Raw genomic sequence first — 16118 nt, forward strand, 5'->3', positions numbered from 1 at the left:
TAATGGACGGGGCAGGTCAAGGTCTAGGCTCCGGAGACGTGAGTCCTACCAGGCACTTCAGTTGTGCCTTCCCCTCAGGACCCGCAAGACAAGCAGCCGGAGCCCCGGCTTTACCAAATACAAGCCAGCCCACAGCTGCCCTGCGAGGAGGAGGGTGAGGCCCTCACCGCTTTGGTCCGCTCTCTGAGGCTGTTGTCTTCGTAGTGTGGGTGGTTGGTTAAGGTCCGTCCCGTGCACAGCTTCACGCCCGCCAGCAGCTGCATGCTTCCAGCAAACACAGCCTTCCCTGGAGTGTTAGCGCTAAAAGATTTTAAGAGTCTGAATTAACCTCACTGCTAAGACTTCCATGAAGACAATGCCACACACTCAGGATGACCCGGCTGTGTTAAGAAAGGCTATGTATGAGTTGGGAAAAACAAGAGGCTGCTGTGATTCTGATCTGCACTCAAGCTGTTCTATGAAATTTTTCCTATCTGATTTTGACAATGACTGGGAAGTTTCTGATTTACTGTTTTGATGGGTTTACTCTTACAATGAATTGTCTTAGGATGTGGGTACCTCCTGAGTCTTCTAGGCTCAATCCCACAACCCTCTCCTGCTCCTGTTCCCAAGGGACAGCTTCTAACAAGAGGCCTTAGAAGACTGCCAGTGCCTTTTGTATTAAACTTAATTAAATGGGCTGCCTAGAGTAAAACAAATTATAATGCTAGAAACTGCAGCTGGCCATGAGTTGATTCCAAGGGTTTTTGGTTAAAACAAGAAAAAAAGGATCACAGATACTACTATAAATTACTTTTCAGAAAAAAATAATGGCTAAAAACAAAAGAACACGGAAAGAAGATTCTGAACCAGCAGATATCTTATTACTCGGTATGAAGCTATACAACATTTTTGGTGCGAGGCAGAAGTATTTTATGTATTCCTCTCCTTTAGCCCTGATTATGAAAGACTGCATGCATCTTAAGGAGTACAGGACATTCTGATACTAAATTACGGTCTCACTTTCCAGTTATCACCAAGCTGTGACTCTCCGCTTCCCCATAGGGTGTGAGGGACAGCTGACGGAGGGCCAAGGGAAGACTTCCTGATTGCTGTGATACCGTGAAAGCATGTTTTCCTTTTCCCCCTGGAAAAAACTAATCTTAGTCGTTGATCCAATTCCCTTCCAAAACCTGGGAGCTACCTTCAAATCAATGAGGTGTCATTTTATTGTGAAGAACATAACAGCTGTTCTATGGACTCTCCTTAATGCAGAATTTCCAGTAAAGGTCCACTGGAATAGTGTGAGATACACTCACCCTTCTTGTGTTAAAAACAAGGAGCTGTGGCTGCTAGGGTGAGTTAAAATGGACATAGTCTTTTTGAGAAGGAGTCTAACTGAAATCATTAAAACTATTGCAGAAAAAGCCAGAGCATACCATTCTCAATGTTTTGGACATCAGGGCAGGAAACTTGCTCTAATGTTCATTCTAAGAGGAGCCTCATTGTATTCATACATTCCATGAGGATATTCTAACTTATTACATTTTTACGCTAAGACTACAGCATGAACACCACTCAACAAAGGCCTTAGGATGTCTACAAGCAAGGAATTCTACAGCTCAAGCCAAAACACTGACAAATAATATACTTTACAAAAGTGCAATATTTTCTAACAATGACATCTAGTTCACTTGAATTCCAATAACCTTTCTTAAAGTGATAGAATTACAGTGAGCACTCACAGGGAATGACATAGGCTGTACCCTCCCTCATTCCTGTCGGACGCCAGAATGGATTACAAGAGAAAAACTTTTACATGAACCTGGCTGTGCTTCACAGGATATCATCATTCTGACAACCAGATCCAAGAACACAGGCATAAATACATGTCTGCTCTGTCCCCCGCCCCAAACCAGCACTTTATAAGAAATTCTTGACATGTGTCCCACATGATCAGGGAAATAGGAGGGCTTAAATGAAAAAGGGTAAAGCTGCACAGAGTTCCTTAGTGAAAGATTTTCTAACAATTCAGCTTAATTCAATGAATACTTACTAAATGCTCAGTCTGTGCCATATATACTATGCTGCTCTCATTTATAGAGTATCATAATTGCTAAAGAGAACAGATATGAACAAATGAGATGAAAGAAAATGTCAACATTTTCCCAAATCTGTCTTCTTTCCTTCTGAATACTCTTAACTGGAACAAAACATCCTACTGCAATACCTTATACAAAGAAGATGTCTTTGGGTCCTCTGAACCAAAGAGATTTAGAATGCGGGGAGAAGATGTGTCTGGTCTCCGTGTTTGGCAAAGCACGAGGTCAAGGTGAGAACTCACAGAGACAGAACCATCCTGGTCTGTATAGTCTTACTGAAATGCAGCAGCTGCGCTGACAGTATCCACTCAAATCTTTAGGCTGTCTGAGTATCATCATTTTGAATATGCAACAGGATTCAACATCAGGGAGATGCACAGAGCTGTTTGTAATGTTGGCCAAGATGGCTGACTGGCCTGTTATCTATTCATGGCTAACGAACAAGGCTTCTTTCCCCTTCCTGGGCTATCATCAGAATACTTCAATGAGTTATATAGTTCACAAAGGTTTAAAACGTCAACAATCCTAAACTGCTTGGTGGGGACTTACAAGGTTCTACTTGCTTCAGCCAAAAGTTATTACTGAGAGCCTACTACGTGCTGGGCTGATATGATACCCTGTCTTCAAGCAGCTTACTGGTTGACAGACTCAGCTCCCACCACTGGCAAACACTTCAAAACAAACCCGTAACTAGTCCACCACATACTGACGCCTGCCTTTTGTGGGCCTGCAGCTGTGCTGGAAATGGAACACCTCAGACGCGGCAGGACAGTGGTAAACACGCCTCTCCCCTCTGACAGCACCTGCTGCCCCTGCCTCCCCGCTGGCTACGGTCCCCAAGGCAACTGCAGCCTCACCAGGAGAGCAGGTCATGCCACATGACCGCTTAGAGGAGGTGAGGCTCATTCAACTGTGACAAGATTTTCATGTTTGGCCTCATTAGTAAAAGAGTCAGAAAGTTTAAAAGAAATGTAATCCGTCTCAACTGCAGGTGCTACAATCCTCCGGATTCTTAAAGAGTCTTTCACTAAAGGTTCTTGGTTTCATTTTCAGCAAAATACAAGCACCCTAATGCCTATGAAATGGATTTAGATATAATAATTTCTTTGAAAACGACTGACTTCCAAGCATACTAAAGATGCTGTTTATTCACGGGGTTGTTTGACTTGGTTTTATGTGCTAGCCCTGTGGTAAATCTGGGACATTTAACTGCTCCCTTAAATATTTAATTTTACCCATAAAGCAAATGCAGAAGTAAAACAAGCAAAGTGAAACAAAATGAAAAAGAATCACACGTTTTCTAAACTTTAAAAACCTAGGTTTGCAGTATTTTATGTTTTCTGTGGTAAGCTCAGTGGGCGAAGGGAGCAGGGGTTCTTTGTCTTGACTTAAAATATGCAGCGTGACAGATGGAACGATGGGTATTCTTCCTTCACGGACACTTCTGCTGACACAGTCTGTGGTCTGTGTCTAAAATAGCTAATGTGCTTTTAACCATTGAATGACACTTCTCTATTATAGAAAAACAAAGCAATTTTTACCAATGTTTGAACAAATGATGTATAAAATGAAAGAATAATTTGTTTTTATAGCTCTCTGCCAAGCTCCATAGCAGGCTGCCCAACCTGCAAACAATTTATTCTGTAAGAAATGTCACTAAATAATGACAAGGACTCACAGGTCAAATGGATTTACATTATATAATTTAAATGTCATTCTAGGAAGACCTGATGGCATTTTTGAACAAATAATCTCATTTATTTTTGAAGCTCTAAGCTTCAACAAGTTAATTACTGTTGAACTAATGGGTAAACTGAGCATTATAATATAACGTGTGAACATTTGCTTTATCTACACGTCAAAAATTTATAGAATTATGCAAATGCCACAAAATGATTCATTAAATATAAAAGAGGCTTATTGGCATTTAAGGTCTGAACTTAACCTACATCATATTTAAAATATACTGTAATTCTTTCTGCTTTGATTGTGAAGGAAGTCTGGTCCATTTTTTCAGGCCCATTGAGAAAATATTGCACATGCAGGCTTCATCACTGGAAAGAAACTATTTCTAGAGAAAATCTCCTATAGCCAAGTAGGTAAAATGTCACACCTCAAAACAGTCTATCTGAATTGCACAGTGTCCAAGAAATGTCTCAGGAGCCAAAAATGAAACACTCTAAGGATACAAAGGAACAAGGAATGAACTACCAATTGCTGTGAGATTTGGCCTTGAAGTAAATGTGCTTTCTAGTCACACACAAAATTTATAAAAGTTCCACCTGGGTTCTGCTGAAAGAGATACTAGAAAGTAAAACAAAAAAGCCAGGTTTTTAATTTTCGTATTCAGGAAGAACATCATTAGCAAAAAGGGGTTAATGTGAACACATACACTTAAATCTACTGGAAAATAGGGCATGCTGCACCTCAGTATAACACGGAAGGTAGGCAACCAGCCCCATGAACACACAGTTGGGGCTGTGGAAGGCATGGAGAGATGACGTCCTAGTTCTCACAGGGAAGACGCTGGGGGCCAGACTGCAACAAAAGGTCCTCACTGATTAAAGAAGAATTTAATCTTCAAGCATCAAGCCCTAGCATCAAGTACATGAGGCAGACTGGGAGATGGTGGTAGCTTCTTCTGAACACTTTGCACAAGGGTTGCCCCTGCTGAAATAGAGAGTCATTTGTCTTTCTGAGTTTCTTCAGGTCACTGTTTCTTGTTCTGACTCATTCTAGAGGCTGAGCAGCCATCCTGCAAGGGAAGCTGTGCCCTGACCCCAAAAGATGCTGTCATGACCACCCTGACAAAGGACAGATGTGAGCATATCACTCTGGCTACCTGAAAACAGAAGCAGACAGGATGGAGAGGAGGCGTCTCTCAGTAACAGTGCTGGGTGGGACCAGAGGCCCAGCTGCTGCCTTCAGGCAATTCCAAACAGGCTTTCAGATACACTCCACGAATCCTTAGCCCACAGCCTTTCCTCCAGCACAGCTCAGACCCAGTAATGTCACGAACTCTGTGTGATTAGTCAAGGTAGTAGAGTCAAAGTAGAAGGTCATATTTTACATTTAAAAGCAGAAGAAATCAGGACAGGTTAAATGAATAATAAAGTGTATTTGCTTGTGTTTGGAAATGAAATCTAGACTAGAGCTGATTTAAATGTTGATTTAAACAAATGCATTTTGTGTCTAAACAGACCCTATTTTGACATACATTCATCATCACTTAAGCTTATTTCACAAACATGCCTAGCAGCTATTTTTGCAAAAACAATAATTTAGATTTGAAGTCTTTGAAGGGAAAACAGGCAAGATTAGATCACAATGGAACCATTTTTAGGGGAACAATACAAATCCTTCAGTTGCTGAGATCTATAAAAAGTGAAAAGAGTAAGTCTACATACAGGGAGAAGAACTGTTAGTGGAAGGAGAATGTAAGAACAAAGCCCACTTTCCCAAATGCAGACTAAAAGATTATCTTCTTTACACATGGAATAAACTCTCATCCATAATTTTTCAGAACCAGAAATGTTATTTTAAATAACCTCTGTGAGCGAAAGCATGAAAATAAAGGCATTACAATAAGTATATCCAGTCTGACACAGCCAAAGATAACTCCGCTAGAACAAAACCTTAATGACATTACAATTAATTCCTAAAAGACCGGGAAGTGGAGGTGGGATGTTTCTAATGCCAATCCAAGTAGATCCAGAAGGTGTGCCACCCCCAGGACTGTACCCGAGGGGGCACCCTACAGCACTCCTAACAGTGGTGCAATCTGAAAAACAGAAAACATCAGCCTCACCTTCAGATGCACATGTCAGAAATTTCCAGCTGACTATAGCTAATGCAAAAGTAATCAGCTTTTCTTTATAGGAATAAGCCTTTTTTTTCTTACACAATAAATACTGAAGGAATTATTGTCTGCCATGATGTAAAGTTAAATCAATAAATAAAGATAAAGCACTGCTTCATACTCTCAGCACTGGAAATATATGAAAAATTATACTCACTGCATCTAGTCAAATCCAGTCCAACATTGGGACCAAAGCCACATATATATTTTAGATACAAGTCTCTATAAAATCCATGTATTGTACTCAAGAGGCCCAAGCTATCAAACATTTACCATCGCTTAATACACAAGCAGTGCTAAACTGTACTGGTTAGTGAACATCAGCCACGAGCAAGTGCCAATATGGCTACTAAAATTCTAAGTGATGGAGACAATACAGCCGACGCTTTCAGGATATGTCACATAAGATTTGCAACATCTATTTATGTGGAAATAATTACACTGCTGCGTTTTGGTTATAAAATAGGGAAATACAACATTACAGGGCACAGGAATGCTGCTTGGAGTAAAAGAGTTAATTTTTGCTGGTGGGAGGTGGGTTTCATTAACAAAACTTTGAAAAACATGAATCTCATTCTGCTGCTGAATGCTGAGGGGAAGCAACTGTGCAGGCAAAAATAAAAACCAATATAACATGAAAGCATTATGATGTTCGAGGAAGGAAAAGCTCTAGCTTTTGTATTTTAAATTTTCTCTAGGCCTAGTCTTGGGCAATATGATCAGTTAAAATGAAGTCTGCACTGAGCTAGTATGACTCTACTGAACTGTATTTTTTTTTACCGTATAATTTTAAAATGATTAACAAGGAAAGAATACTTTATATGTCAGTATTAATAGAAAATTTGAATGCTATTAAAGGGAAAGAAATGCTAAAGATAATACTGGCAGAGAACATAAAACTTGATTTCCACTGCTGTCACTGCTCTGACATATCTTCCGATTCTTTTCCCCTCTCTATACTGGTACTTTCCCTTCTTCACGGGACTGTGGTTAGAGAGAACATTTCTTGAATGGAAAGAAATTATTTTCAAGTATAGAGTTTTAAAGAAAAAACTTGAGAATGAATGTATCTTCATAATTAGATTCAGAAAAAAAAAAAAAAAAAAAGACCAAAAACCAAATGAGGCCTACAGTGACTCTTAAAAAGGCACTTTAATTTTTAAAGGTTAAAAAAAAAAATCCTCTTACTTAATCCAGTTCATCAGCTCCACTGTATCTGGATCATAGAATTCTCTCAACTCGGAGAGTTCATCCATCATTCCTGGCCAGAACTGAAATTAAAAACAAAACTAAACAAAAACAAAATCCACCCCCAGGCCCACAGCTATCACTAAAATTAAAGTGAAAAAGGAGAAACTGCATATAACTTCTGAACTAAGTAAACCCAGTAACTGGAATAGAACTCCTTCCCCTCCTTACACTTCTAAGTGTAAAGTGAGACAAAATCTGAGAAAAGTTCCCCAAATCATTTTGAGCTGCAGCTAATTGGAAGTACTGGTGTTGCCAACTGTAAAAACTGAGCTTTTATTTTACACTAACAAAAATGCTGTTGTATGTGTGTTAATATCTAGTAAAACATTAATTTGGATATGATAGGAGTGGCAACCATGAGGAAGTTCACAGGATATGAGAAAAATGTGACTAACTCACTCCATGTATTTATCTTTAAATGCAGAATGTACCCTTTGAATACAGAATCTCATTGTACCCTCACAACTCTTCAGGGAGAAAGATGACGCAGAAGGCATCATTACCATGAATATCTGTTCTTCATTTTTCTGGTTTAGAGACCTTGGCTCAGAGAGATAGATAACCTGACTTGCTCAGATCAGACTGGCAGAGTCACAACTGGAAACTTTTCATTCTGTGCTATGGTGAGTATATTGTTTGTACTAAAATCTGGACAAATGGTTTGATGAATATTAATATAATTACAGGTACAAAGGGAGAGAAGAATATTTGAAAGAAGGGTAGTCCAGGAAAACCTGGTACATATGAGTACTATCTTTATGCCATGGTGCCTCCTACTCAACTGGAGTTACTTAAGCTATGAAAATATAATGCAAAAATACATGCTGAATCCACTGCTTTTATATTATAACTTGTCTAATTCAACTATTAATTAAATGTTCATTGTTTTATCAAATGGCAGTTACCTAAGAAGACTTGATCATCTAAATACATGTTAGGATGAACTACAGAACTCAAGACCTATATTGAAACAGAAGCCCAATAATAATGTATCTATACTTCATTAATGTAAATAGAAATTTTCTGTTTAAGAACCATTAACTAGAACCAAAGTGGCACCTGACTGGTCTGTGGCTGTTTTTTAAATCCCCATCACTTTCTTATCTTCTTATCATCTCATCTTTGGCCATTTTTACTGCTCATTCATATCTGGTCTCCAGGGTGGGTAAATCAGGAAAATTGTTGGTGATGGAAAATCAGGTGTCTGCACTACTAATCCTAGGTTTCAGAAGAAATGTAATAAAAATTACTGATTAAATGATGACGTTTGTAAGATTTCAATTACCCATTGTCCCTATTAATTTTGATAATAATAGAATACCAACTTTTAAATGATATTTTAATTATTTTGGTATAAAACATTTTGAAACCTGTGAATCAATGATTATCAGATTTTTTTCCTAGTTTGAAAGTTGCTGTTGTTAATTCTGAAAATGTTATAATCTAATAACACAGTCTTACGGCAAACGTCTTAAACGCTGTGTGAAAAAATGCCTAATTAACTAAATGCTGTTGGCTAAATGATCAGCAGTAGTTTGTATGAGACTTCAGATATCCAAATAAGTGAATTAACATGAGGGCAATGATTTTATTAAACTCTTGATTTTTGAGTGGAGACTAGTACATACTTTTCCCTTTAAAAGAGGATTATCCTAAGCAGACATAGAGCAAAATAGGTATTATTAACAAGAAAATTTGAAATCCTCATTACAAGTGCTATGTAAATAAACTTAAATCAGACTTTGAAATATTAGTTCCTATTTCTTACAGATAAATCTATTCAATAGTTGGAAAACATTCAGTTTCAGGCTAACTGCTAATATGCATAAAATCTTTATTGTCTTTGTGATTTTGTATTTTACACGTTCTGAGAAGCTGAACTATGTAAATGAAACTATACAGTGAAAGCTGGATGCATCAGATTTCTCCTGAAGTCCAATACTGAGAGAGGCCTGGCCACCTGTCTTTGAAAGGATTCTTCAGAATTACTACTATCTGTCCTGTGTGTGTGTGTGTGTGTGTGTGTGTGTGTGTCTGTGTGCGTGCACACGCTCACACACACACACACACACACACACACATTCAGTCGTGTCCGACTCTTTGCAACCCTCTGGACTGCAGCCCACCAGGCTCCTCTGTCCATGGGATTTTCTGGGCAAGAATACTGGAGTGGGTTGCCATTTCCTCCTCTCCAGGGGATCTTCCTGACCCAGGGATTGTACCCACGCCTCTTGCGCCTCCTGCATTAGCAGGATTCTTTACCACTGCGCCACCTGGGAAGCCCACTAACTGTCTTACTCAGGATATATCTACAAAGACTTCCTAAGCAAGTGATGGCCTTTTCAGTGCTATCATTGGTTCTTCTCTGGCAATGGTTCTCAAGAGGGGTGGTGTCGGGGGATTCTGCCACGCCGGTAAGGGGACGTTTTGCAGTGTCTACAAATGTTTTTATTTTTGACAGTCACACGTGGAGGTTGGTGCTATTAGCATGTAGTGGGTAGAAGGTAGGGATGCTGCCAAGTGTCCTAGAACGCTCAGGACAGCCCTTAAGTCAAAGAATTATCCGGACAAAGTGCCCACGGTGCTGCCGCTGAGAAGCCATCCTACAGGGGTTTCTTAAGCGTGGGGGTGCAGTAGCACCACCGGGGAGGGCTGGTTAAACCTGGATCCCTGGACCCCACTCCCAGAGCTCCTGATGCGGTGGGTCTAGAGTAGGACCCAAACATCCGTGATTCTAACAGGTTCCCACGTGATGCTGATGCTGCCTGTTTATTTCTTCTATTATGTCCTTCCTCAATTTTGTCCAGAACAAGAGACTTTAGTCCTCAAGTAGCTTTTAAAAAAAATCAACAAATGTTCAAATAAATATTTGAGACATCAAGGAACTCAGCCCCACACAGAACAGTGGGAGAAAAGACTGCTGGGGTGTGTGTCCTTAGTGGTGAGTCAAGGATGAAGGTGAGCTGAATCTTTTCTGTGCTCTATGTCTGAGAATCAATGTGTAAAGATAAAGTTACCTCCTTCATCAACACACTTATACTCTGCTTAATCCTTAGTTGTTGCTTTCCAGATGTTTTTAAGAAGTTTCATTTACTTACAGTAGAGCAATAAAATTCCCAGAGGCATGGCGACAGAAATGATCTAGTTCTATGTTTGCCAGTATCTGGGAATTGGCACAGTGGTCTGCCTATAATAGCAAATGTTTTGGTAGACAGGAATATGATAGAACATAATTTTTTGAAATAGTTACAACAGAACTGTTCAATACAGTGATTATCAGACACTTATTCTTAGCCTAAAAACTTTGCTTCAAAAAAATCTTACATGAAAATACAAGCAAATAAACTCAGAAGCTGAGCTGGTAAAGCTGATCTTTTCTGTGGGAGAGTCTCCCCACATCCCACCACCTTCTTTAGCTACCCTCCTAAATCAGAAGCTATACACAGGAGAGTTTGAAATCTACTGTTCTAAAGTCTGAAGAAAAAAACCCTAAACTTAAAATATATATGTTTTTTTTTCCTTTTAAGAGAGGGTAAGAGCTCAATTGGATAAAACCATTCAAGTTCCCTGCCGAGGTAACAATTCAAGTGTCTAAATTTCAAAGATGTGAAAACACAGACTCATGGTTTTTATGGGGGAGTCTCAGAACTGAAACACAGTTAATGCTGTTTCAGAAATCAGTCAACTGAGAATATGAAGAATTTCTTTACTTCCTGCTGAAACTGAAGAACAGATCACAAAGCTAATCTTAGACTGTATTTATATGTGCTCGGTCTTCTTACACAGATGATTTTAAGCATCTAATAAAATGTGTAGGTTAAAGTAAGATGCATTTTAAGATCTTACTCTATCAAAAGCAGGTAATGGGGAAAACTAATTTTTCTCAAAATGGGTCTGAAAACATCTTTATTTTCAGAGTTTGTATCAGCTGAATAGTAAGTCAGAACCAAAATTAACTAGAATAATTAAACTGTAGTATTTTTTGCTGTAATGTTTTTATCTGTTAACCCCCTTTTTGGGAAGTAGATTGCTTTTCCTATCAATGTCAATTGCCATAAGAAACTAAGCAGATACCTGCAAACCACTCTACTTGCCAATGACACTAAAGTACACTGAGTCAAAGCAATTATTCTGCTAAATAAAGACAAGAATGAGGACAATTAGTCTTACCTTATAGCACAGATACAGCAGTATTAATATCGGTATTGAATATCGCATTATACATATCTATATAAGAAAGACATTATTTAGATTACAAGTATTTGGAATACTTTTACTTTATATTTTTGCTTTGTAAATACATTATTATAAAAAATATATATATATATAATCTAACAGGGCATGAATCTCCAATAGGTGAAAAAAACTGAGTCAATCATTTGTAAGGTATTTGTAGCTTCCACCATATTGCCACCTAGTGAGTTTATAGGGCAGAACAATCCAGAACTGCACTTATGGGCTATTAATCATTACCATATTCTTATTAGTAATTATATACATATTATATATTATAGTAATTAACAATAATAATAGTGATAACTCTAGATAATGGGATTACTGGTAATTTTTAATATTCCTTTTTGTGCTTTTCAGTATTTCCAAATTCTGTATTATGAACATATCTAACTATGAAAAAAAAATTAGAAAATAAAACTAAAATTAAGCAAAAAATTATTTTAAAATAATTCCTTATAATGCAGGGAACCCAAAGCTGGTCCTCTGTGATAACCTGGAGGGATGGGATGGAGGGGGGAGGTGGGAGGGGGGGGTTCAGGAGGGAGGGGACACATGTATACCTGTGGCCAATTCATGTATAGCAGTGGCCATCACAATATTGTAAAGTGATTATCCTCCAATTAAAATAAATAAGTTTAAAAAAATTATAATATATCAATTATTTTATTTTTAAAGTTTAGTATCCATTTTATCAAACTGATACTTGGACAACTCTTGGGAAAACAGAATTGATAATGAAAGAAATACTGAAAGTCAAAAATGAAATGGAAAAAGAGATAGCACTGACCCTCTTTGGGTTATAAAGATGGATCAACTTCAGAAGTAACTCCCATATTTCAGGGCTGCATAAGCCAAATGACGCAAACACACACATGTGGGACGTCCAGAGGTACTTCATTCTGTAAGAAACAGGCAGGCAAAGGTCAACAGCGCCAACTGTGCAGAAGCCGGAGACAGCTGTCAAGGCGGCTATATCGTTTGTGATCACTATATTATTTGTGATCATAGAACTTACTAAAACTATGCAGAAACCAACTGCCAAGGGGTTAGTTATTAATTCCACTGCCTTTTGAGAACCATCCTATAAGTAAAAATAGAGGAATATTTGGTAATTAGAACTGGTTTTAAATGGTATTTTGTACTGGGAGAAGACAGTAAATAAGGATATTTTTATGGGAACCATAATCATTAAAGAAGATGATTGTCAGTTTCCAAATTACATTGCCAAACTATGTCAGGTAAAGAGTGGTCATAAAAAAATAAATAGATAAGACAAAAATACCTCATTGTACTCAATGCCAAGAATCCAAACAGAATCGTGTGTATTAAATTGTAGGCAGTGTCTGGTTTCAGGCCAATTGTGTACTTTCCCATTTTACACATGGACTGCTGATTGGCAGAATCACTGGATAAAACAGCACATATACAAAATTAGTACTTAATTTTAATTCAGCTAAATCTTTGTTAAAGAAGAAGATACAAGAAAGCTATGCCTTCATATATTTAGAAACGTTTTATTTCCCTAAAATAAAGTGAATCAGCTCTGATCAATTTTGAATTTGTTTATGAGGCCAAAATTGTCATACTATAAATATATTATTAGAGTACTTAAAACTGCATAAATTTCATTTTAATTTAAGCAAAACCTTAAAGTCCTTCAATCCCTTCAATTATAAGAGACAGCAAAAAATTTTGGAATCATTGAAACTATAAGAGATCTTCAGAGGTGTTGTAGTACTCATATTTTTCTAGTTTTTACAAATAAGAAGTAAAACTGTATCCATAAACTTGGAATTCAGTAGTTTTATGAATCAATGATCACATTCTTAACCTATCACCGAACCTCATTACATATATCTAACATGATTTTTAAAATCAAATATGGCTACATTAGAATGATTGTTGTACCCATAAAATTAACAATAATCCTTTAACATCACCTAACATCCAGTTCATGTTCTAGTGTCTTTGTTACAACAGCTTTTTTCAGGTAGTTTCTTTGAATCAGGATCCAAAGCTTTCATATTGCATTTCAGTAATGTCTCTTAAATTATCTTTCAATCAACAGAATTACTCCCCCCTCCCAACTTTTTAAGGGCACTGACTTGTTGAAGAAAATGTATCATTTGTCCTGTAACTATCCCCACCTTCAGGATTTGGTTGACTGTCTCCTTGTGGTGCCATTTAATATAATTCTCTATTCTCATACTTTTGATAAACTTTGAACTAGATCTGCTGCTGCTGCTAAGTCGCTTCAGTCGTGTCCGACTTTGTGAGACCCCATAGACGGCAGCCCACCAGGCTCCCCTGTCCCTGGGATTCTCCAGGCAAGAACTCTGGAGTTCGTTGCCATTTCCTTCTCCAATGCATGAAAGTGAAAAGTGAAAGTGAAGTCGCTCAGTCGTGTCTGACTCTTAGCGATCCCATGGACTGCAGCCTACCAGGCTCCTCTGTCCATGGGATTTTCCAGGCAAGAGTACTGGAGTGGGGTGCCATTGCCTTCTCCTAACTAGATCTAGAGGTTAATCATTAGGGTCAAGTTCATTTATTTTGGTAAGCACACTTCATGAGGGTACAACGTATTCCATACTGCATCAAGTTGGAAAGCATGTACTGTCTGGTTATTCCTACTCGAGTGATACTGAGATGGACGAGTGCGTTCAGATTTGCACAATTTGTTGTCAAGGGGGAAAGGAAACAACAAGTAATGGCTGCCTGTTTAGGATAAAAATACTTCTTCCAGTAAGGCTCCACTTATCCTTCATACAAATCCAGTAGACTGGGATATGTACAATGCTTCTGTATAACTGCTGACCTATTATTTCCTGGAATTCTCTTTTCACAACTCTAGATACATAAGAAAATGAAAATGATACTCAATGATAATTTTCACCACTGGTGATATTCTTTACCTAAGCGTTTTGTATCACAACCCAAACTCTGGCTTCCATTGACACTAAAAGATTACTCCAGACAAGAACATACACTTTCATCCTCCCTTAATACTTGGGAGAATTCTGCAACACCTCTCCCAGTCCCTGCAACTGAGCCAGAACGCTCAATTCTGTGAATATAGAACAGGGCGCCCCTTTCAGTTATATACTGCACACTAATGTAGATGTGCTGTATAAACATAATAGTATCATCCTTCCTAGCACCAGAAGGCAGGAATACTTTAAATACTTGGCATTGATAGTATATCCTTCAAATTACTTAGACATTAATTCACATTAAGACGCTGTAATTCTTAAGAGACTTTAATTAATGTAGTGCTTTCCTCTAATCAAGTCCTAATATCCCTACCTGGTAGATGAAGATGCTCTAAAATCTTTATCTATAATCATATACCAAATCAGCTTCCAGGGACGGCTCATAGATTCACACTGAGCATGGCAGACATTTTCACACAACACTGCAGGCCCACTGAACTTCCTGCTTTGCATGCAGTCTAGAGTCCTGTCGACACTTGATGTGTCTGGAATAATATTAAATTATACTGTCTAGAATAATTTCCATCTATTTTCACAGGGCTAAATTTTTATCTTGGGCTCAGTATAAAAAGAACACTTCTGAAAGATACTAAAATAGTTTATAGTCAATGAAATATCTTCATGGTTCAATGTTGCTTCACTCTTAATAATCATAAAACACCTCAGCTGAGCTGGGCTCACTGTAATGACTTTCTCCCAGCCAGTTCTTGGTGGCTGTGAATCAGCTCACCAGCACCTTAATTGGCAAGGTAACTACACAGAAAAAGGGCTTCCTTCTGGGCTTCATTACATTTTCACAAATGACAGTAGCTTCAACTTCTTACACTTAATTTTCTTTCAATTTAACATGGATAGTAAATGCAAAAACCTCCATCAGCTTGAGAGGTAGGTATTCCATAAGGTTTTAAAAAGTCTTCATACTCCCTGACTTTTTCTTTTAAGTAAGTTAGCAGATTGCTAAGTTTTAAAAACTGTCAATTAATACCTTAAAGACTTTCAGTAGACGCTAATAATTATGGTCCATTCCAACTTCATAAGCCCTTAAACAAGATGCAACAAAACAAACAATGGTTTGTAAATCAATAATAATACCTGCTGCTGCTAAGTCGCTTCAGTTGTGTCCGACTCTGTGCGACCCCATAGATGGCAGCCCACCAGGCTTTCCCATCCCTGGAGTTCTCCAGGCAAGAACATTGGAGTAGGTTGCCATTTCCTTCTCCAATGCATGAAAGTGAAAAGTGAAAGTGAAGTCGCTCAGTTATGTCCGACTCTTCACGACCCCCTGGACTGCAGCCTACCAGGCTCCTCTGTCCATGAGATGTTCCAGGAAAGAGTACTGGAGTGGGCTGCCATTGCCTTCTCTGAATAATACCTGCTAATGACAGCTAAAACCAACAAAATACTCTATGCACAAGGCACTAAGGACTTTCTGTAGTTTTAACTTATTTCTCACAAAGACTTAATGGGTAAATACTCTTAGTGCTCTCATTCTATAGAAAGGGGAATAGAAATATGGAAAGGTTATGTAACTGGCTCAAAGATCACATCATTCCCAAGTGTGCGGGCCAGGACTTCAACCCAGACCTGGGTGCATGGCAACCACTGCTATTTACCGTCTCTTCACTGTTCGATAACAACTGAGAGAAGAGTCCATGCTAACCTGGGCATGTTCTCCCTTTCAGATGACTGTACTCTGTTCTG

At 38.4% G+C, this 16118-nt stretch overlaps 1 protein-coding gene across 2 annotated transcripts in view; it reads right to left on the minus strand.

The window, feature by feature from the left end:
- Positions 1-16118, minus strand: part of DPY19L3 (dpy-19 like C-mannosyltransferase 3) — a 74788-nt gene that overhangs the window by 8279 nt on the left and 50391 nt on the right. For both annotated transcript variants that reach the window (XM_027516022.1, XM_027516023.1), the window contains 5 exons: positions 12710-12832; positions 12215-12326; positions 11362-11418; positions 7129-7211; positions 168-300 (listed from right to left, as the gene is read on the minus strand). In XM_027516022.1, the coding sequence (XP_027371823.1) occupies positions 168-300; positions 7129-7211; positions 11362-11418; positions 12215-12326; positions 12710-12832 (508 nt within the window). The remainder of the gene's footprint in view (positions 1-167; positions 301-7128; positions 7212-11361; positions 11419-12214; positions 12327-12709; positions 12833-16118) is intronic.

This window comes from Bos indicus x Bos taurus, chromosome 18, assembly GCF_003369695.1.
Source record: "Bos indicus x Bos taurus breed Angus x Brahman F1 hybrid chromosome 18, Bos_hybrid_MaternalHap_v2.0, whole genome shotgun sequence".
Taxonomy (NCBI): Eukaryota; Metazoa; Chordata; class Mammalia; order Artiodactyla; family Bovidae; genus Bos; species Bos indicus x Bos taurus.